The sequence below is a fragment of the Artibeus jamaicensis genome, unplaced genomic scaffold, assembly GCF_021234435.1.
Source record: "Artibeus jamaicensis isolate MK-2021 breed Jamaican fruit bat unplaced genomic scaffold, CSHL_Jam_final contig_64, whole genome shotgun sequence".
Classification (NCBI taxonomy): domain Eukaryota; kingdom Metazoa; phylum Chordata; class Mammalia; order Chiroptera; family Phyllostomidae; genus Artibeus; species Artibeus jamaicensis.
Window position 1 is genome coordinate 4,602,745 of NW_026521911.1, and position 24,413 is coordinate 4,627,157.

Below are 24,413 nucleotides of genomic sequence, written 5' to 3' on the forward strand. Positions count from 1 at the left end.
GCTTTTTAAAAAATAGTGTATGGGTTATATTTTCCTGTTACTTTGCATGCCTCCTAATGAATTTTGTTGGAAACCAGACATTTTTGATGTTCATACTGATATTTTAGATAACAGATATAGCTGGGTGCTACTCTTCTCTTATCCCTCCTCCCCTGGTGTATTATTTTTATTTGCTTGGTTGTTCATTGTTTAGTGACTACATCAATTATTTTAGTGAGGTTACACTTCTGATATTGTTCATCAGGGAGATGCAGCTTTGGGTATGCCCAGTTCTTCTGAGATGACACTAGTGTTGTTCTCTTTCTTTCCGTGACCACACTCAGCTGTTCGACTGGACTGACTGATTGCTCTATTGATTTCAGCAATTCCCTGGAGCATAAGTTGCTCTCCACAAACTAATGAAAATTGTGGCTTCTTTGAAGGAATAGTTTCAGAGGTCTATTTTTGGTATTTGTTCTGACCACAAGAGGATTCCTCTTAGCTTCTGTATTCCTCAGTTTTTTCCTGCAAACTGTCTGGCCTGTAGTCTCTAGAACTTGTCTTTATTAAGTCCATGAATCTCCTTGCAGTTGCCTTTTATCACATCCTCCTCTCTTCTCAATGCTCTGTTACAAATGATGTCAGTTCCTTTGGGAAGAGATTAAGAGCTATGTTTTATGACCTGTTTCTATCTGCAGACATCTCTGGAGCTCCGGGGGTAGGGTCAGTGGCATGCTTCTCTGAATGACACTCCTGCCCTAGGAATTGAGCACTCAGTGAAGGCAGGGGTAGAGGATGGGTATCAGCCTGAGATCCTCTTAGCTTTCTTCTTGCAGTGGAGCCACCGCCTCACAAGCCATGGCAGTGGTGATCAGGACCCCAGTATTCTCAGTGGCACGGTGCCCAAGGTAGAGCCATGGATTCATGGACTGAAGAAGGGAGCAGCCACCTCTTGACTGCACTTGGCCAGGGTTTAGTCGTAGCAATAGGCGCCTGGGGGCAGGGTGCAGTAAGCTGAAGTCCTGTTGCTCCTCAAAAGAAAGCCTTCCAGATGGAAGCTGGAAGAAGAGGAAACGCTGTCTTCCTGACTGCAGTGGTCTGGAGAGGAGTCTGCCTCACTCATAGCAGGGGCAGGAAGAACAAAACTTAATTTAAATACCATGGATCTTGCCTTTCTTACTGAATTTCTCTGCATTTTCTTGAATATGTTTCTTCAGTTGTCTTTGGGACCATTTCCAGAGCTTTTTATTGGTAGTTTTATCACTTTTACTAGTTTCATTATGCTACCTTGCTAGAAATTCATCTCTAGAATGGCTTTTTTAAATTTGCTTTTAATTGAGATATAATTGGCTTATAACCTTGTATTAGTTTTAGGCGTACAAGATAATGATTTGATACAGATTTAGTTAACATTAGTTAACTTCCATCGTCACACACAAATTTTTCTGTGTGTGTGATGAGCACTAGTAAGAGGACAGGTTTTTAAATACATTATAATTACCTTCTTTTTAAAGTATTGTAGAATTATTCTGTGAAAATATCTGGGCCTGCTATTTTTTGGTAAAGGGGAAGGAAATTTATTTTAAGGGGATTTATCTATTCAGACATCTCTTTTTTTGAGGTCAGTTTTCATAAATAATATTTTTCCAGAAAATTATGTTTCATCTGAATTTTTACCTTATTTGTTGGACTGAGCAAAGTAGTCTCTTATGATTCTCTTAAACTTTTCTGTCTGTGATTATTTCTTTGGGGACTTCTTATGTGACTCAAGTACTATTACTGTAAATTCATTAATATGATATTAATGCTAGAAATAATTTTTCCCTACAATTTCACTGTTTATGATTTATTATAATCAGGATTTCTTTATTTCTATGACAATAATAATACTTTATTGAATTTTTGGTATGTACTAGGCACTATACAGATTTGATTTATTTAATCTGAACAATAGCTCTAGAAGGTATATGCTAATAATACCTTTATTTTGGATAAGCCAACTGAGTCATAGAGATTAAGTTATTTGCCTAATTATGCTTAGAAGTCATAATTTTAACTTTTTTGTTAGCATATGAAATTTAAAATTATTCAGAGATATTAAGGCAGTAGGTTTGTTTGCTCCTTGATGTCTCAACCTAATCACCATTTTTATTTATTTGTTAAATATATCTATATATATATATATTTTCTTTTTAGAGAGAGGGAAAGGGAAGGAGAAAGAGAGGGAGAGAAACATCAATGTGTTGTTGCCTCTCACTCACGTGGCCCCCACTGGGGACCGGGCCTGCATCCCAGGCATATGCCCTCACTGGGAATCAAACTGTGACCCTTTGGTTCACAGTCCGCACTCAATCCACTGAGCTACACCAGCCAGGGCTATTTTTTAAATATACTTTATTGATTATGCCATTACAGTTGTCTCATTTCCCCCCTTCATTCACCTCCCCCCTGTACAACCCCTCCCCCCATGTCCCCCCCTTTAATGCATGTCCATGTGTCTAAAGGTCTTTAGCTTCTACATTTCCCACACTACTCTTGCCCTCCTCCTGCCTATTTTCTACCTACCATCGATGCTACTTATTCTCTGTACCTTCTCTCCCCTTCTCCTCCTCCCACTCCCCCGTTGCTAACCCTCCATGTGATCTCCATTTCTATGGTTTCACTTCTGATCTATCTGTCTGCTTTAGTTGGCTTTTGTTTTAGGTGTGGTTGTTAGTAACTGTGAGTTTGCTGTCCTTTCACTGTTCTTTTTTTTTTGTTTTTTTAAGATTTTATTTATTTATCTTTAGAGAGGAAGGGAAGAGAGGAGAGAAATATCAATTTATGGATGGTTGCCTCTCGTGAGACCCCGCTGGGAACTGGCCTGCAACCCAGGCATGTGCCATGACTGGGAATCGAACCTCGATGATGTGGTTTGCAGGCCTGCGCTCATTCCACTGAGCTACACCAGCCAGGGCCACTGTTCATATTTTTTATCTTCTTAGATAAGTCCCTTTCATATTTCATATAATAAGGGCTTCATGATGATGAACCCCTTGAACTTGACCTTATCTAATAAGCTCTTTATCTGCCCTTCCATTCTAAATGAAAACTTTGTTGGATAGAGCCATCTTAGATGTAGGTCCTTGCCTTTCATGACTTGGAATACTTCTTTCCAGCCCCTTCTTGCCTGTAAGGTCTCTCTTGAGAAATCTGCTGACAGTCTGATTGTAACTCCTTTGTAGGTGACTTTCCCCTTATCTCTTGCTGCTTCTAGAATTCTCTCTTTCATTTTAATCTTGGGTAATGTACATATGATATGCCTTGGTGTGTTCCTCCTTGGGTCCACATTCTTTGGGACTCTGAGCTTCCTGGATTTCCTGGAAGTCTATTTCCTTTGCCAAATTGGGGAAGTTCTCTTTTATTGTTTGTTCAAATAAGTTTTCCACTTGTTGCTGTTCCTCTTCCCCTTCTGGTACCCCTATAATTCAGATGTTGGAACGTTTAAAGATGTCCTGGAGGTACCTAAGCCTCTCCACATTTTTTTTTTAATTGTTTCTTCATTCTTTTCTGTTTGGTCATTTCTTTCTTCCTTCTGGTCCACTCCCTTGATTTGAGTCCCAGTTTTCTTCCCAGCACTATTGGTTCCCTGTGCATTTTCCTTCATTTCACTTAGTGTAGCCTTCATTTTTTCATCTAATTTGCAACTAAAATCAACCAGTTCTGTGAGCATCCTGACCACCAGTGGTTTTTTTTATATATTTTATTGATTATGCATTATAGTTCTATTTCTCCCCTTCATTCCCCTCCACCCTGCACACCCCTCCCCCACCATTCTCCCCCTGTAGTTTGTGACCACATGTCTCAAGTTCTTTAGATTCTATATTTCCCATACTATTCTTGCCCTCCCCCCTATCTATTTTCTATCTACTGTCTATTCTACTTATTTTCTGTACCTTCTCCCCCCTTCCCCTTCTCGTACTCCCCTGTTGCTAACCCTCCATGTGATCTTCATTTCTATGGTTTTGCTCCTGATCTAGCTGTCCTCTTAGTTTGTTTTCGTTTTAGGTGTGGTTCTTAGTAACTGTGAGTTTGCTGTCCTTTCACTGTTCATCTTTTTTATCTTCTTTTTCTTAGGTAAGTCTCTTTAACATTTCATATAATAAGGGCTTGGTGATGATGAACTCCTTGAATTTGATCTTATCTGAGAAGCACTTTATCTGTCCTTCCATTCTAAATGAAAGCTTTGCTGGATAGAGCAATCTTGGTTGTAGGTCTTTGGATTTCATGACCTGGAATACTTCTTTCCAGCCCCTTCTTGCCTGTAAGGTCTCTTTTGAGAAATCAGCTGACAGCCTGATGGGAACTCCTTTGTAGGTGACTGTCCCCTTATCTCTTGCTGCTTCTAGGATTCTCTCCTTCATTTCAGTCTTGGCTAATGTAATGACGATGTGCCTTGGTGTGTTTCTTCTTGGGTCCAACTTCTTTGGTACTCTCTGAGCTTCCTGGATTTCCTGGAAGTCTATTTCCTTTGCCAGATTGGGGAAATTCTCCTTTATTATTTGTTCAAATAAGTTTTCCACTTGTGGGTGTTCCTCTTCCCCTTCTGGTACCCCTATAATTCGGATGTTGGAGCATTTAAAGATGTCCTGGAGGTTCCTAAGCCTCTCCTCATTTTTTTTGAATTCTTGTTTCTTCATCCTTTTCTGTTTGGTCATTGTTTTCCTCTTTCTGGTCCACTCCTTTGATTTGAGTCCCAGTTTCCTTTTCATCGCTATTGGTTTCCTGTGCATTTCCATTCATTTCAATTAGTTTAGCCTTCATATGTTCTTCTAATTTGTGACTATAATTAACCAGTTCTGTGAGCATCCTGATCACCAGTGTTTTGAACTGTGCATCTGAAAGTTTGGCCATTTCTTCATCGCTTAGATTTATCGGCTCTGGGGCTCTGAGTTGTTCTCGAGCCATGTTTTGATCTGTTCGTGCCTGTTATGTACAAGGAGGTGTTCACCAGGGCGGGGCCACCCAGGTCGCTGGTTTGTGACGCTATATGTGGGGGCAGGTCAGAGAGGGACAATGGCAGTCCCCTCTGCCACTTTCCCTCTGCCACTTTCTGCCATTGGGGCCTGCACGGTCTGTCTCACCGCTTCGCTCCTTCACCGGTTTATCTACGCTCGACTGTGACTTTGGTCAGCCCTCAGTGAGTCCACCGCCTTGCGCCCTCAGTGGGTCCGCCTGCTACTCCATACCTGGGATCCGCCCATGGCTGCTGGCATACCTGGGTGAGTGCCTGGGTTGCGCGCCCAGGTTGGTCCGGTGGATCTTTCCTGCCCGACCCCGCTCTGTTGCTGGCTCTGTCCCTCTTACCGGTTTGGCTGAAGGGTTCATTTTTGTCAGACTTCCGTGTAGTTCAATTTTCTGTGGTTTGGTTATCTTTTTGTTGCTAAAACTTTGTTGTTTTTAAACTTGGTTGTATGAGAAGGTGCAGTGCTTCCACTTACACCTCCATCTTGGTGGAAGTCCGTCACCAGTGTTTTGAACTGTGCGTCTCATAGGTTGGCTATCTCTTGGTCACTTAGAAGTATTGGCTCTGGGGTTTTGAGCTGTTCTTCTTCTTGAGCCGTAATGTTTTGGTCTGTTTGCACCTGTTATGTATGAGGGGCAGATCCTTACATGTTCACCAGGGCGGATCAACCCAGTTGCTGGGTTGTGACACTGTATGTGGGGGCCGGGTCAGAGAGGGAGCAATGGCTTTTGTTCTGCCCTCTCTCAGATTTCAGTCCCTTCTGCTGCTTCCCACAAGCATATTGGGCCCTTCTGATGCTGGTTCCTGGGTGGGTGGGCTTGTGTACATTCTAGGACCCTGTGGATCTCTCCAACGAACTCTCCTGTGAGGCTGGGAGCCTTTCTAGCACCTCAACCCCCCAAAATTTTTCCAATAGGTGCCTTTGGGCTTTATTTCTCATTGCTGGGGCCCTGGGTTGGGCGGTCTGTCTTTTTGCCTGGTTTATCTGTGCGCGAATGTGTATCTATGGTCAACCAGCCGCCTTGCACGCCTTACTGGGTTAGCTTATTTCCTCCCTGCACCCGGGTCTACTAACCGCTGCCTTCTCCTGCTGGGACCCCTTTCCTCTGGCCACAGACTTTGCCCCTCTTACCAGTCTGGATGAATGGTTCATTGTTGTCAGACTTCGGTACAGTTCAGTTTTCTTTTCTTCCTGGTTGTGTTTTGTTTCTAAATCTTTGCTGTCTTTAAATTTGGTTGTGCGAAGAGGTACAGTGTTTCCACCTATGCCTCTATCTTGGCTGGAAGTTACCATTTTAAAAAGTAGTAAATTTTTTAATTATCTATGACAGTACACTCAATTCCATGAAAATAAGCTCCTAGTGCAATACATTCAGTTCCATGAATTATTTCAGTGAAATAATGGGGAAAAAGTATTCCTAAATTTTTCTTCCTCAGTTAACAGTTTTTAGGACTTAAATTTGTAGTTAGCATGAAATATTTCTTTTAAATTTACATTTTACGTTTGAAAAGTCAATGTAACAATTACATTTAAATTAAAAATTTAAAAAATATAAAAAAATTATAGCCTCACCACACTACCATATTGCCTTCAAATTCTTGTCCACATGCACATTTTTGTAGATGCAATAATAGTGTTTGCTTTATTTTGTTTTTGACAAAGTCAGCTATTAAAAATACTTTTAAAAGCAATCAATTGAAAAATAAAGGTTCAAAAAGAAAACGTTCTTGCTCATTTATAGTTTTCAACAGCCTTCATCTAAGAGGTTAGAGAACTATTTGGTATAGTTGGGAATATATAGAAACTACATTAATGTTTGTTTTTTACTTCTTATCCTAATTCTTTTACCCCTGTCTGCATGGAACAGATTGCTTATTTGTCTGTAAAAGTTCAGGTCAGTGATTAATTTGGTTTGAAAGCTGTTATATAACATGATCATAGACAAAAGAAAAAAGTGTTTTTCCCTAAGAATTTAGTAGTCTCTATAATGTTTTTATTGTGTTCTTGAATGAGAGAAGTTAGGAATGGGGAATTTGAGAAATAAAAGCTGAGAAAAGATTTTCATCCATATGAAGAAAGTTTCTCTTTAGGCAAGGTGAAGTAAATGTTTGTAACTACTGCCCTCTTGGGTTGGTATAAGGCACATGTATTTTTAATAGTATATACTAATATTTATTTTTCTTCTTTCAAAGGTGTTAAAATCATCACACAACAAGTTCAACCAAGTAAAATCTTACCCAAACCAGTGACAGCAACTTTGCCAACCAGTAGCAATTCCCCTATTATGGTGGTTAGCAGTAATGGTGCAATAATGACAACTAAACTGGTAACCACTCCTACTGGTAAGTTTTCTTGAGCATCAGTCCATTCATTCATCATAGACTCACTGAGCAATTTCTCTGTACCGGCAAATTGTTTGACACTGGTTACAGAGATAATTGAGACATGTCTTCAAAGAGGCCTTTTTAGACATCCCACTTCCCTCCAAGCAAAAATAGTTCTTATTGTTGTATAGTCCTGTATTCTTTTCCTTCATAGCATGTACTGTCATTTCTAATTACTTAGCTGCTATGTGTTGATTTAATTTTGTTCACCTTATTAGATCCTAAGCTGCTTCCATAAGGATAAGGGACCATATCTGTTTTATTACTCATATACAGAGAGAAAGCTAGCTTGTAAGTAAATGTTCAGTAGGATTTGTTGAGTGAATGAAAAGTTTCCGCCCACAAGGATCTTACTTTGATGAGTTTGAGAGTCTGTATTACATGACAGTGCACTAAGCATCACTCAGACTGAGGGGGCCACAGGATGACATTTTGCCTAGAAATGAGAGCAACCAGGCTATGCCCAATGAAGCGACAGTGTAGATCATTTAAAATAATACCACCCTTTGTGACCTTGAACAGTTACTTAACCCCTCAATATTTTCACTTGTCTATTTAAATGGGATAATAATATTTATGCCATACGGTTTATTGTAAGTATTAAATAAAATCAAGTGTGTAAAGTCCTCAACAGAGTGCTCAATAGCTATTACTATTAATTAGTATTAGAATTAGTCACTGCTATTATTTTGAGTTTGTATAGGTCTTACCAGTTGTTTTGGAGGATGGCCAGTATTTAGGTAATAGAATCTAACTAGTGTAAGGTGATACCTATCTGAAGCTTATAAGCTATCATCTATTGGCCAATGTGTAAAGGTCTGTACAAACAGTGCACTTAATTTCCCTTAGGCTTTATTATCTCCATTTTCAGCGACAAAACAAAGACTTACGTTAAGCAACTTGCCCAAGTTGCATAGTCAATAAAGGCAGAAGTGGGATTTGTACCCAGATCTGTTTGACCCAAAAACCAGTGTTTTAAAAAAATTTGTAGTAAATATGCATAACATGAAATATATTGTTTTCGCCATTTTAAGTGTACAATTTATTAGCATCAAGTATATCTGCATTATTTTGCAGCTATCACCACCATTTTGCTCCAGAACTTTTTCATCTTCCCAGACTGGAGCTCTCTAGTCTCACCTTCTTCCAGGCTTTGGCAGCCACCATTCTGCTTTCTGTCTCCATGCAAAATCTGTGCTTTAGAAATACTGTTATTCTTATATTAAATCTATCATACTTCCCCCCAAACTTTTCAGCATTTGATCCAAAGATAGTAGTGTTAGGTATATATAATTCCTCGTGTTAGGGAAAAGTAGCGATCGATAGTCACGTGCCTGTGCTTATGTATCTGTATTGGAATAAGTGTTTCTTTTTTTAATAAACAAAAGCTCAAGTTGAAATTTTTTCTGGTTATAATTTAACTGATTCAAACGATGTATCTATGTAACGTACTTTGCACTAGATTTTTTTTTTTCTGATTTAGATGTATGTAACCAATTTAAACTAATTGTACTTAATGTTCTTTCCTCCCTCTTTTAGATGAGGATTGTGTTTTTAAATGGTGAATACTGTGCTAAATACTGAACTTTTGGGGGGAGGGTATTGTTGAAAATGGTTATCACAGTGACCTCTGAATCTAATTATGAAAAAAATTTTCAGTTGAAGAAGGTGTTATCTGAGTCATTTTCATTCTCCCCAGGACTAATACTTCTTAGTTTATGATGGTATTTCTGAGTTACCAAAGTTGTGAGAAACTGTTAACAGGCTCATCTGGTTAGTTTTTAATTCCTCTTTGGGAAAAGAAAATAGTTCTAGAAATAGTGGGGAAGAGTATAAAAATCCTTTAAGAGACATGAAGAACAATATCTTCTTCATTCAGAAGTTCAGTTAAAGTTGATGAAATATGTGAATAATGAACTTTTTAGGTTAAAATAAAATATTCCTGAAGCTCGCAATTCTTGGCAGCTTCAATTTTAATCTCTAGTAAAATGGTGGCATAACTCTTTAAAGGATGGAAATGTATGTACAAGGTAGCAGAGTACAAAACAGTGAAAGTTTCTGACATTTTAGGCAAACAATATTGTCTTATTTGCTGAGTGCTGACATTTGGCTTGGCACTGAAACAGCACAGAGCAGATACAGAGACCTTAAAATCTATAACAGAAATGGCTAAAATGCTCTGGCAGGACAGATAGTTAAATTTATGTTTCTTTTGACGTAAAACTAATGGAAGATGAGTAGTGGAAGAAGCAACAGAATTGGTTGTACTTTTTCTTGGGGTTACTAATTTGACACAACATATTACAGTATTTGATGTGTAAAATTGATTCAAATTGACTTGGCTGTAGTTCTTAGCTATGTGTGTTGAAAACTGGCTATAAATTATTACTTAAGTCTTGACACTTTGAAATTTGTGTTTAGGTTAAAGCAATGTAAGTTACATTGAATTATAGTTAAACTGTATAAATTGTCATTTTTCTACAAGTAATGACAAAGTTTTCTTTTGGCTTTTCTTTTTTTATAGGCACACAGGCAACCTATACCCGGCCAACAGTGAGCCCATCCATCGGTCGGATGGCTGCAACCCCTGGAGCTGCAACCTATGTGAAAACTACCAGTGGTAGCATCATTACAGTAGTACCCAAATCATTAGCTACCTTGGGGGGCAAGATAATTAGCAGTAATATAGTTTCTGGTAGGTATATCTGAAACGTAAAAAAGGTGTAGGTGGTTCATAGAGGAAAAAACATTTCAACTGTCGAAGGATTCTGTCTAGTCTCAGTTTTCCACTTAGAAATCTAGAGGGTTTTTTTTTTTTTTTGTAGTCCTGATATTTAACGATTACAGGTTTTTTAGTTCTGGTATTAAATCTTCACATATTAAGCTTTTGATATTTTTAAAATGCAAAGAATATAAATTTGCTTTTAATCAGAATGGAAAGATTATGGCTTGCTTTTTCATAGAAATTTTTCATTTATAAAATATTCTACCATTTGTTAATCTGTTCAGACCTCATTACTCTGAAATAGTTTGTATCATCTCCAGTTTACAGATACAAACAGATTTAAGGTTACAAAGATGAAATTGACCTAAGACCACACAAGCTAGACACTGGAAGAACTAGTATGTATTTATCCAAGTATGTTTGAGGAACCATAACTCATAATTTCAATTGCTAATGTCACTTTAGCTTATTAAAAATAAAAATACTTGAATACCTTATTTGCTTTTCACCATTTATATTGACTGTTTATTCTTAAAAAATATTTTACTTAGGTAGCGAAGGTTAATATTTATTGGAACTTTCCCTGGTTTTTATTGGCTCATTAATTCCTGAAGTATTTGGGTTGTGGATCCTGAAGTGGAATGTTAGCATGGTATTTGTTTTCATTGATTATTATTTTTTAATTAAAATGATGTAAATAATCTTTGATCAAGCAAACCCTCTTGACTTTAACTGTTTACTATTTTTGTAGACTAGCCATATTTTGTATGTCCCAGGTGAGTTGTTGTAACATTTTAAAGTGAAGGGATTGAAGTTCCTAGCAGTAATATGATGTTGCCGATAACTCAGAGTGAAAAAAAGCAAAGCAGGGCATGGTATTGGCATCAAGTACTCTATTTAAAGCTGTTAGTTTTGGCTCTGCTTTTAAGTATAAGCGATAAAAGCCAACATTTGCCAAACGGAGGAGGGTGAAACCAGTAGGGAAAGAATTATTGTACTCCAGATTTTTAAGAGGATATTTTAAATAACATAGTTAAAATTCAGATTATGATTTATTACTTGACAATATGTTTAAATAATACAGAACACATACTCAATTTAACATTTCTTTAAAATGATCATGTTTTTCATTGGTATGTAGCTTTATATGACTATAAGGTTTTTCTTACATATATGAATTCATGGTTCTGTATAGCTTGAAGGGATATTCAGATATTATGAGGCCTCTGTTTTCAAACATTATTTATGGTTTAGCTGCTTTGTACCAGGTTAGAGCAATGCAAAGCAAGCACATTTTTCTGGCAGTAAAGAGGTGGTCAGATATAACATTTATAGATTTTATCACATATGTAATTTATCTTCCTTTCTATTTTATTATTTTTTAAAGATTTATTTGTTTATTTTTAGAGAGGGGGGATGGGAAGGAGATAGAGAGGGAAAAAAACTACAATGTGTGGTTGCCTCTCATGTGCCCCCCCAGTGGGGACCTGGCCCACAACCCAGGCATGTGCCCTGACTGGGAATCAAACCGGCAACCCCCTGGTTCTCAGCCCACACTCAATCCACTGAGCTACACCAGCCAGGGCCCAACTTTCTACTTTAATTTAAAGCAACTCATTATTAGTTGCTATTTCAAGTGTATGCATATACATGAGACAAATTCTTAAATTTTTCAGCACTATAGGATATGCTTGGCACAGAGATGAAACATGATTCACTGCGTGGAGCCATTTTGTCTCTGCCTCTGCCTGACTGTTTGACACTTTTATTCTAAAGAACTGCTCTCATTTCTGGCTGCTCTAAACCGATCCTTGTGTTACATATCAGTGTTCTTTATAATAAAGACTTATTTTATAGTATTGTTGTTCTTTGGGATACTAAGCTGATAGGTTAGCTTTCAGCCCCAGATTTCCTATTGATAGTAAAATGTAAGTGTGGTTGGATGAATGCAGACAGTTTGTGCTTTCATCCCTGAACAATGCCGGGTTCTAGAGTTTGAACCTATCCCATCACGACGCCATCCATGTTCCCCAACGAAAAAAAGAACACTTTTCTTAAAATACACTAAAAATTCTAGCTGTACGAGTAGGAGACTTTTTTTAAAAGCTACTTTTTTTTCTCATTGTAGGGAATTTAGAAAATGTAGAAAGGTACAAAAAAAAATGAAAAACTTACAATTTTCACCATCCAGAGGAATGTGTTGAAATTTAAGTGTATATATTTCTGGATGTTCCTTTTTCTGTTTTTGTATATATGTGTTTGTGAGAGCTAATTTAATTGAGAGCTAATTATTATCTTTTTTACATAATGACATTATTTTCTCATTCTACTAAATGTATTTCGACACTCCTCCTGCCCTCGCTGAATGGCTCCACAGTGTTCCATCATGTAGAGCACCATAATTTATCCAGTTTCTTATTGTTGAATATTTTAGGTTGCTTTCAGTTCTTTTTGGTCATTATCAATAATCCCATGAGGAACATCATTATATATTATTATGTGAAGTTCTTATTTCTTTTGTATAATACCATAGAAGCAAGTTGATGCTTCTAAAGTACATTCTAAAAAAGGTCACATTTTTCTTTCTATTGGAATAAGCAATTAAGTGGAAGGCATGACTTTTTTTGCTGTTGTTTAACTCATTTCTTAATAGAGTCAAATATTTACTTATATGTGTATACATAGAACTTTGTTGAGGGTTGGTTGAAGAATCTTGCATATTTTATGCAGATGATTGGGTCCTTCAGGGGTGGGCTTATTATCTCGTCCCTGAGGACATTTTGAGGAGCCATGACAGTGGCAAAACTTGATTCTGATTCTCTTAATCTTTAGAACAATGTCCAGGCAAGGAGCAAATGTTCATAAACTTTTTAATTCATTTATTAATTTGCATATTCTACAAGTAAAACAACATAAGACATAATCCAAAATAATATAGTCAGTAATGCCGAGATGACTGGGTATGGGGCCTGGGGGTTCTTGGGACAGTGCGGGGGACCACTCTGTAGAGTGTGTGGTTTTCTGGCCACTTTGTCGTACATCTGAAACTGGTGTTGAATGTAAATTATGGTTGGAAAAAAAACATTATTCATGAGACCAAGAATGTCAGGGTGACTCAAGAATCTATAATAAAAAAAAGGCTGTGGTACATATATACAATGAACTATCACTAGGTCATAAAAAGAATTAAACCTTACTATATGTGATAGCATGGATGGCCCTGGAGGGTATTGCACACTAAATGAAGTAAGTCAGAGAAAGGCAAATACCATATGATTTCACTTATATGTGGAATCTAAAGAACAATATAAATGGACAAAACAGACACAGACTCACAGATACAGGAAGAGACCAATGATTACCAAAGGGGAGAGGAATTGGGGAACTGGGTAAAAAAGGTGAAGGGATTGAGAAGTGAATATGTTTAGGTATTAAATAAAATTGATTGTAGACGCTGAAAAAAAAAGAATTGTATGAATAGTAAAATCTGGGCCAATAAATTTGTATTCTTTTAAGCCTACCTACCATAATACTCAGACTTTTATATGTGCCTTATTTTTAAATAGGAATCCCTAGAATGCATCAGTATTATAGCCCACGATCCAAAGGTGTTTCACAGGCATTTGCACCCATTGTATCTTAATGCTTTACAAGTAAAGACTGTATATACGTGGGTTTTCTGATACACTATGGGTCAGATGCTAGGCGGGGTGCTGTGATAACATAGGGATGTACATGAGGTACATTCTCTGCCCTAAAGAATGCTCAACTTGTATACATTCTGTTGTAGCATGAGAACTATAGACTGAATTCTATGAATGCATAGATGAAGGACTTCTTAAAAAACGAGTACTACTTTCCTCAATACAACATAGATATCACCTGAGATAAAGACATGCTCCCTGGAATCTCCAGAGTTTGATAATTCTAGTCACAAATTATATTGTATTTTAATATAATACTGCCCTTGCTTTGCTTTATGCTATACCTCTTCTATATTCTCATACCCCAGCCCCAAACACTGGTCCTTGGGGTGCATTGTCCAAGGAGACATAATCACACATGAGGGATTAGAGTTCAGAGTTAAAGTTGATATAACTGAAAAATGGGCAGTTTGCATTTGTGGCTCTTAGCCTACTGTGTAGATCCTACAGATAAAGGAAGAAACATTTTTGAAGCTGGGGTGCGTAGATAGAAGTGCTTTTTTGTGTAACCTGAGGGTTGCCTTAGACTGATGAGATACCAGATGACAGCAAGTATATTACAAAGACATTGTAACAAGATTACCAAAAATTGACATACAACTAGAATAAGAACAAGAATAAGAATTAAGAGCATTCTTGTTCTTAGTACAGTCTTATTTCTAAATCTCAAGGAATGCTGAGGTTTTTGAGTCAAAAAATTTTTATTTAATTTTTCTCCTTTAGACTATATTAATAAGTCATGATACTTTATGGCTTATTAATGAGTACCTGTTCTATGCTTAGCCATTTAATAAATGATATGTGAGCCTACAGGAGAAAAATATGACCTGCCTGTTTTCTTAGGCGGAGGGAATTGCAGGCGCAAAAGTTGCATTGGGACTGGTATGCTCAAGGACCAGTGTGGAAACCAACACTGAAGGAGAGGGATGTATTGGATAACTCTGAAAATTAAAGTCTGACAGAACCTAGAAAGCTAAGCAGGAGAGTTTGGACTCTCTATGGTAGGTAATAGGAAGCCATAGTGAAGAAGTCACATGTCAGACTAGAGTTAATGGTGAGTGTTGTGGAGTAGGAACAAATAAGATCAAATCAGTAGATTAAGGGCTGGATCATACAGGAATTTGAAAACCAAAGTGGGAAGTAGAAACTGGATACAAGAGGGATTAGGAAGGTTTTTAACCAATTTCACAAGTTGTGGATTCTTGACGTGATGAAATTAGGGTTTTTTTAGATGTTTGATATGACAAGGACCATCCTCTGGTGCTATTTGTATGAGAGAAAGTTGGAATAGGAAAAAAATGAGAAGACAAAAGAGTTGAGGGCTTGTCTATTGAGCTGGTATTGATCACATTTTGGAAGAAGACATGTTGGTGACAAATTAATTCACATATTCATTACTAAGTAATTTTCATACACTGTGTGCCTAGCTCTGAAGAATCAGCGACATAAAAAAATAACATCTCAAGAGGCTTTCATTTTGTCAGGGGGTACATGGAGTGAAGACAAGGCATGAATCAAAGATTTGCACCAGGAGTTCTATCTTGGACAATTAGAAAAATACAGGGTTCAAATTTGGTAGGAAGGTAGTGTTCATAGGTAGGAGGGAAGCAAACGTAGAAGGATGCGGGAGAGAGGGTAAGATAATAGGATATTTGGGTCAGTAGATACACCACTCCTAAGTAGAGCTTACTAATTGGAAATACGAATTTATATCTGTGTATATAAAATAGAGTTTCATCCTCACTCCTTAGAGTGTTGTAGATTATAAGAGCACATGTTGGTCTGTGAGTCATTGTTGGTTTCGTCTTTTTTGATCACATAAAAAAATACATGACATTTCATAAGTTTTTTGGAGTCTGGTGCTATGTAAATTTTGATAAGCATTTAACTACCTGTTTTTATGATCTCCTTGAAGAGTTTTTCCATCACACTAGTTGTAGAGATATATAATACTGAGTTTGGGGGGAATATATGTCATGGAATAAAGATTCTGATTTGTTTCAGTTAACAAGTTGGGAAAATATTGGTGAAGATATTGATAGTGATTATTTTAGGTTCTGAGTTTGGTGTGCAGGTCCTCAGACTGGAAAAAGATGCCTTGTTGTAAGCGTCAATTCTTAATATTCTCTTTCTAGGACAACTTGTAACTTACTATTCTAAGCCTTCATTTTCATCCTCATAACAGCCTTCATGTCATCTTGGGATGACATTCTCACATGTATTTTGTACAACATAAAGAGAAATAATCAAATATCACTAGTCCTTAACTCAGGCCTCCTTTTCTCCCCCCTTCTCTAAGGAACGACTACCAAAATCACTACAATCCCAATGACTTCCAAGCCCAATGTGATTGTTGTGCAAAAGACCACAGGAAAAGGAACGACCATTCAAGGCCTCCCTGGCAAAAACGTTGTCACAACATTGCTAAATGCTGGAGTAAGTAAGAGCTTGAACTGCAGATGCAGCAATACACTGAGGACTTGAAAGACCAGCTATACAAATATTTGCTTAAGAACTTCAGAACCCCACAGTGGCCAGAATGGCTTGATTTACCACCACTGTGATATAACAACTGCTAAAACACCATCTACTGATCTCATTTTTCACAGTATTTCTAAAACATGTTGCTTATAGCCAGGTTGCTTAAACCATGATTTAGATGCTTAGTTTGGTTCAGATGGAGGATTCCATCGGCCTAGTAACTACAGGGGGACCTTTGTTAGAGGAGAATTTTATTACTGCATGTGGCCAGTAGATAGCAGCCTAGTATTTAGCCTAGACTGGGCAAAGAGGGATGTATGGGATTAAGACTAAATTAATGGACAGGGAGTTGTTACTTTCATTTTTACCTTAGAGCTAGTGAAAATATTCAAATAACAGATTTATTTATAACTTTTTTTAGTGTACATGCAGTTGTTAAGAGGTTTCGAGCTATATAAACCCAGGGTCTCTCAGTATCATAGTTGTTTGACCTTGGTTAATTTACTCAGCTTCTCTTAGACTCCATTTCCTCTTGTGTTATGTTGGGGAAGATAATCTCTACCAGTGAGGTTTTTTTACTAGCTAGTCACTTTGAAAGTACTTAGGACAGTGCTTGGCACATAGGAAGTCCTCAGTAAGTGGTTTTTTTAAATTGTTATTAATCTTGGTACTTAACTGTTTGGGCTTGGTAATGTCCCTACTTTGCTGGAAAAAGAATGCAATACTTCATTATAGTAGGTCTCTAATAGCTTCCTAGGCATCACAATCTATACAGTGTTGACAGAAGTGCAGCATAGAGCTTTTTCACCATGTGGGAAGTCAGATTGTTTCTAGCCTGAGTTCACATAGTAATGCGAAAGTAAAACCAGGATTAGAATTTAGCTTTTCAGAACCCTGTGTAATCTGGTTTACAATTTTATAGAATTTGATATATAAGAGGGGTTGCCATGTAACTCAGGTCCTATGGTCATGTAGATCTAAAAGTTATGTGTGAATCCTAGCTGCTGGATATATCTAATAGCAGCAGTGTGACACACGAATTGGTAGTTACACTCAGAAGAGATTAAGACTATCCTTTTTACCACACATGTGCATGCACTTGTACTTAACTGCTTATTCTTCAGTGCATGCAAACGCATATCAGAAGAGCTTTTGCGAAAAATAGCCTGCTAGTTGGGTTTGAATTGGCTTCGAATGGTTCAGTTTACTTGGACAGGGCCCATCAAGCCATTTTAATACATAGACGTGCCCATTTGCAAACCAGCCATTCTTGGCAAATGAACTAGATAGAGCTCTTTCCAGAGATGCTGCTGTGAAAGAGGTATGTATGTTAAAATAAGCACACAGTTCTCAGACACTTCATGTTTCCCTTAGGTAATTATAGCAGACAGTTCACCTTGTGATTTTCATTATAATATTTAGCTTTGAATTCATAGTGAGTACCTTTCTGCCAGCTCACCTGGGTGCTTTGTTTTTACTGGCTGTTAAGTTTAGACAGACACTAATAACTAAAAAATAAGAAAAGCTGGTAAGGTGAAAAATTTTGGGTCCTTTCCTTTTTATTTATGGATTTTAATTTTTAAATTTTTAAAAGATTTTATTTATTTATCTTTAGAAGGGAAAGGAAGAAGAGAGGGAGAGAAATATCCGTGTATGGTTGACCTCTCATGTGTCCCCCCCTGGGAACTGGCCTGCAACCCAGGCATGTGCCCTGACTGGGAATCAAACCATGATCTTTTGGTTTGCAGGCTGGTGCTCAATCCACTGAGCCACACCAGCCAGGACAAAATTTTAATAATTTAGTATAATCACTGTTAAGGTCAAATATTGATTCTATAAATGACCAGAAAATGATACTTAAGAATAAAGCAGATGAAAATGTACAAAAATGGTGAAAAGTTAATGGGCTTAAGCTATCTAGTCAATAAACTAAAGTGATATTAGTAACATAATGGTAATAAAATATGGGAAATGCCCTAAGTCTTTCTTTGGATTTTCCCATGTAATCTCAGACAGAATGGTAAATCGTTGCTGATTTTATCTCTTGCCCATTCTTTTTCACATAGACATTCTGCTATTTATTTTTCTAATTTATATTTATGACCTAAGCAGTTTATTTTGTATGTGTACATTTAGTTATTGGTTTAATGCACAGTAATTTTTTATTATGTAAATGTTCATTTTAGATAAATTAGAAAATAAAGATGAGTGTGGGGGGACAAAATCTAATCCCTGCTCTGTTAACATTTTAGTATTTATTTTTCTATAGTTTCCTGACTTTTCATATAATATGTTCTGTGATTGAGACAGTATAATAAGATTTATGTCAGTAATTTAAAAAATTTACTCATTAGGAAATAATTAGTGCCTTTGGGTAGAAAGTTAGATGACTTCTAAGATCGTTTCAAATAAGTCTGAGATTTTCGATCACCTGAAAACATTGTACTTTGTTACACAATTTATAGTTCTTTTTCCCATCATCTTGGTAAAATCTTTCTGTGGTTTTTCAGTAAAGGGACAGTTTTTATTATTTAAATGCTTATTAATCTCATATGTTACTAACTCCAATTTAGGGAGAAAAGACTATTCAGACAGTGCCAACTGGAGCAAAGCCAGCTATCATCACTGCTACAAGACCCATCACCAAAATGATTGTGACTCAGCCGAAAGGAATAGGTTCCACGGTTCAACCAGCAGCTAAAATCATCCCAACAAAAATTGTTTATGGGCAGCAAGGGAAAACACAGGTAAGTTATAAAATGTGATGAATTTTCTTGGCTTAGGTATATTTTAAATTCCTAAAATTCCAAGGTAACAATTTGAATGAAATGATGAGTAATATTTAAAAAGTCAAATTATTTAAAGTTATGACTGCATGTATATAATTATTCATCTATTTTCAAAATCTGTGTTTCACTGTTTGGTACTTTTTTTTTGATATCTAAATATTTGTGTCATCATGAGCAAATATTGGCAAAAAACAGTCCCCTTAGAATAAAGTTTGTTGAAGGTGTATATTGTTATTTGAGGAGTATATTGTTGTAGTAGAATAGTAGTTACTCAGCATCTCTCAGAGGAAAGTATTTACTTTTTATAAGCTAATATGGTCTTCAAAAGCAATTTATTTACTTATAAAATTTGCTTTATTTGAAACCCAAATATGTAGAAGCTAGAGATCTCTTTGTTTTTCAGCCACTAAGGTAACTTTTCTGGAGATTTGCCAGGGAAATTGAGGCCCAGGATTTAACCTTATGTTGCTGGGCTCCTGTTTATTTTACATGAGATGTGAAATATCAAAGGAAGCAAAGTCAGCTTTGGTTGAGAAATGCTATCCTAGAATTTTTGTCAAAGGTAGTAATTTACCTATAAACTAATAATTTACCTTTCGAATAATTTTCTCAGAATTATAATCAAATAGTTGATTACCTAAACAAGTAAGTTTGGTGATTAGAAGTAAGTCCAAATTGCCTTTACGGTTCAACTGGAACAATTTTATTTGCTCCATTATCTAAATTGTTGGGTATTTCATTCTTGAATTCTTAGAAATAGGCAACTTAATAGAGTCTGAAAAGGTTTAGAATCTTGCCCTGTTGGTTGGGCATCATCCCGCAAAAAGCAAAAGGTTGCTGGTTCAATTCCTGGTCAGGGCACATGCTTGGGTTGTGGGTTCAGTCCCCTGTCCGGGCGCCTATGAGAAGCACATTGATGTGTGTGTCTCTTTCTCCCTCCCTTCACTTCTCCCTAAAAATAAGTAAAGTGTTCTTTAAAAAATAAAAAAGATTTAGAATCTTACATATTGGAGAAATGAAAAAAAATGTGGTGAGTTAATATTTTTCTCCATGCACCCAATTGAAGTCAACTACTAGAGTCCAAATTTTGAAGTGTAATGGTTATGTTTCAAAATGTTTTTCCCATTTCACTTCTTTTAGAGTCTGTGCCTTTCACCTTTGCCAAGAGTTGATCTACCATATATTCCGCGTGGCTTCTAATAGTTGACTACATCATTGTCCCTTTGGGGAATTCTTCAAAGATGGTTTAGGGTCCAGGCAAGTTTACTTTGTGCACACATGTCAGTTAGGAACTTCATTTGGTTGCTAATGACAGAAAGCCAAAGAACAGTGACTTAAACAAATTAGGGTTTTATTTTCATGTTAATTAACATTCAGGTTGGGGAACTTCAAGACTGTTACTGTGGCACAAAAATTCCACAGGGAATCTAGGTCCCTTGTATCTTTCTCTTCTGTCATCCTTAGCTTGTGACAGTCATTGCTGCTCTATAACCAACAACTGTAAAATGACTCCTGGAGATATCATAGTCAAGAAGAAAGCACGGGCAAAGTTCCTCCTCAGAATCATGGCTGCTGTAATCTGGCATATACCACTTAAATGTTGTATGTGGACTGACTATAATTTGTTCGTAGATTGAATTAGTCTTTGACGTACAATGTTGTATCCAAAGTGTAGTAAATGAACAGAATGTGGTTTTCCACATCAGGAAAATGTTATTGTTCATGACCTAGAAATTTAACATTTTAAATAGTGCTCTAAAATTTAAACTGGATGTATTTCTGCTTTTCTTCTAGGTTCTTATTAAACCCAAACCAGTGACGTTTCAAGCCACAGTTGTTAGTGAACAAACAAGGCAGCTGGTCACAGAAACATTACAACAAGCATCCAGGGTGGCAGAGGCTGGTAATTCTTCTCTTCAGGAGGGAAAAGAAGAACCACAGAGTTACACAGATAGTAGTTCCTCTTCCACAGAGTCCTCCCAGAGTTCCCAAGGTAAGGCCCTTTCTATATAATTACTGCTCACACAGTGCCCTAGTTCCAAAATAGTTGCATCTAGGGATTTCAAACAAACATGTATGCTTTGATTTGTCAGTTCTTTTGATGTTATTCTCTTTTGTTTGATATGTTTGTTTGTGGTAAGGCTTACCATTCTTTACTGCATGGCAGATGTTCATCAAATAATTGGTAAACTTTAGATGATGATTTTGACATATAGGTATTATCAAACTGCTTAGGACTGTGATTCCTCCTGTTTTCTTTGGGTAGGTAGTAGGAGTATGCAAGACAGTGAATATACCTTTTGAAATGGTTGTTAACCAAATTTTGAGCCATAATCAAGGTGGCCAGGGGTGGGCTCTAAGTAGGCTGTAAGTACAGTGATCATACACGGCAGTTTGCATGGGACAAGTCCTAGTTCACAGGTGGCAAACGCGAGGCCCGTGGGCCAAGTCCGGCCCTCCACCTTGTTTTATCTGGCCTGGCATCTTGTTTCTACCCTGCAGTAGCACCAAGCTCTCACTTAACTGTTAAAAGAGTAGTTACGTTTGTACAGTCCTAAAGTTACATTCAGCCCTTTGAAGGCAACCGCAAAGCTAATGTGGCCCCTGGTGAAAATGAGTTTGACACCCCCGCAACCTAGTTTGTGTCTGTTCTAGCATAATTATTAATGGTATTCCGTTTCACTCTCAAAGGTATCCCAGTTTAAATAATAATTGTATCACTCTCCTAATTATAAGGAAAGGACTGTGAAGTCATACTTCATAGTAGGAACGCTCTTTGTCCTCAGTGTTGTTTTAATTATATTGTTCTAAGAAGTCACTTGAAAGTAACTCATGATCATAATCTTTGAGACCTCCTACAAATCTACTCAGTTACCTTAAAACCACCTGAATTGTCGATGCAGTGTATTATGCCTGTGCTTATACACTGTGATTCATGTAAGCAAAGCTATTTATCTTCCCTTGATCATTCCTCACTCACTCTTCCCTCTCCCCACCTGCCCGTTATCCTTTCTGGAGTGTTTTGTTAGCACTTTTCTAATATAGATTCTTCATATTGTGTGAATACTTTATCATTTTAAGTCTTAGGTAGAATCTTCCCAAGTTGGTCTTACATGATTCAAATTGTTAATTATTTCATTAATTCATTTTGAGAATATTTGTACTATGTAATAAGTATTGTGCTAGAGTAAATTTTGTATCTTTTACAAAGGCTGAGTAAAACATAGTTCTTGCTGCTTAGGAGCTTAAACTCTAGAATAGGAGATTAAAAAAACATACATGTACAACTTCAGTATAAGAATTTTATTAGTAACAAAAAAAATGCCAAAGGCTGAAAGTTCATACTCCAGTAAGGTGAGGATGAGAAAGCTTCAAGAAGAAAGTAGCATTTGAAATGGTCTTTGAAAACTCATCAGTTCAAAGTAAATTAAAAAGTTGATTTTAACAAATAGTATGTCATTTGTTTTATTAAATATGTAAAATATTTAGCTTATGAGTTGGTGCTCAAGGGAGACATGTACAGTAGATGTCTGTTTGTGTGTGTATGCTTACACATAAAATCTCAGATGGTCTTTTGAAATTGCTCTTCTTTTCCTAAGGGAGCTCTAAGCCAGTCCACACTTCCCGGTCATGTCATTTCATTAGCGAGTCTTCAGTTTTATTTCTAAGAATGGTACAAGAGTTTGGCTATTTTTAGAAGTGACTGAGTATAAAGTTTTCTGCTCTTTGATCTTTTATACAAGCATCATCTGTCTCTTTTTTAAGGTCTTATTTATTTATTTTTAGAGAGAGGGGATTGGAGGGAGAAAGAATGAGAGAAACGTGAGTGTCAATGTGTGGTTGCCCCAACGTGGCCCCGACTGGGGACCTGGCCTGCAACCCAGGCATGTGCCCTAACTGGGTATTGAACTGGCAACCCTTTGGTTCACAGGGCACGCTCAATCCACTGAACTATACCAGGCAGGGCGGCACATCTCTTTTTATTTATTTTCTATTTTTCATCTGTTTTTTTAAAAATACTCTGTAATGCAGAATATTGTATAATTTAGACCAGGTGTATCTAATATAATTCACTGTAAAGCCAGTTTTTATAATCTCCATTTGCCCCTCTCCCTGTATCCTTTTATAGCTCCTTAGTACATTCTCACAAACACAAGGGGCTGGGAATGTATATGCTGTGATCTAAAGAGAAAGGAGAGAAAGGGCTAATGGTTTGGGACAGTCTGAAATGCTGTTTTTCAGAGTATACGAGGATCGTAACTACTAAAAATGTAAATACTAGATAGTAGATAGTAGGTCCTTTTTTTTTTATTGCTTTTGTGGTTTTTTAGCCCCTTCTCCCCACCCTTACAGCAGTGTTTTCTTTTCATGTAATTCCAAAATCATGAAAAAGTAACCAGAAGAGTAGAAAGAACTCCTGTTTATTCTCTTTACCTAGATTTACCACTAGTTTACATTTTGCCCTATTGGCTTTATTGTTGATTCTCTTTATGTCTCCCATATACACCATGTGTTTACAGTTTAAAAAAATTTTAATTTATTTTATTGATTATGCTATTACAGTTGTTCCAGTTTTCCCCCCTTTGCTTTCCCGTACCCGGTATCCCCATTCCCTCCAGCATTCTCCCCCTTAGTTCAAGTCCATGGGTCATGCATATAAGTTATTTGGCTTCTCCATTTCCTATACTGTTCTTAAAATCCCCATGTCTATTTTGTACCTACCATTTATTCCCTGCACCTTTTCCCCCATTCTCCCCATTCCCTTTCCCAGCTGATAACCCTCCAAATGATCTCCATAACTGATTCTGTCCCTGTTCTGATTGTTGGCTTAGTTTGTTTTTCAGATTCAATTTTATATAGTTGTGAAATTTATTGCCATTTTAATGTTCATAGTTTTGATCTTCTTTTTCTTAAATAAGCCTCTTTAACATTTCGTGTAATAATGGCTTGATGATGATGAACTCCTTTAGCTTTCCCTTGTCTGGGAAGCACTTTATCTGCCCTTCCATTCTAAATGATAGCTTTGCTGGATAGAACAATCTAGGTTGTGGGTCCTTGTTTTTCATCACTTTGAATGTGAATGCTTCTTGCCTGCAAAGTTTCTTTTGACAAATCAGTTGACAGTCTTATAGGAACTCCTTTGTAGCTAACTGTCTCCTTTTCTCTTGCTGCTTTTAAGATTCTCCCCTTATCTTTAACCTTTAGCATTATAATTATGATGTGTTTTGGTGTGGTCTTGTTTGGGTCCAACTTGTTTGGGATTCTCATTCTTGGACTTGGCTGTCTGTTTTCTGCACCAAATTAAGGAAGATGTTAAGTGTTCAAATTCTTGCTCTTGTTCTTCA

General features: G+C 37.1%; 1 protein-coding gene across 10 annotated transcripts in view; it reads left to right on the forward strand.

Annotated features, from left to right (window-relative positions):
- EMSY (EMSY transcriptional repressor, BRCA2 interacting) overlaps positions 1 to 24,413 on the forward strand; it is an 82,939-nt gene that overhangs the window by 37,816 nt on the left and 20,710 nt on the right. For all 10 annotated transcript variants that reach the window (XM_037131539.2, XM_037131538.2, XM_037131548.2 and 7 more), the window contains 5 exons: positions 7,178 to 7,327; positions 9,894 to 10,064; positions 16,098 to 16,234; positions 18,853 to 19,026; positions 20,863 to 21,061. In XM_037131539.2, coding sequence (XP_036987434.1) covers positions 7,178 to 7,327; positions 9,894 to 10,064; positions 16,098 to 16,234; positions 18,853 to 19,026; positions 20,863 to 21,061 — 831 coding nt within the window. The remainder of the gene's footprint in view (positions 1 to 7,177; positions 7,328 to 9,893; positions 10,065 to 16,097; positions 16,235 to 18,852; positions 19,027 to 20,862; positions 21,062 to 24,413) is intronic.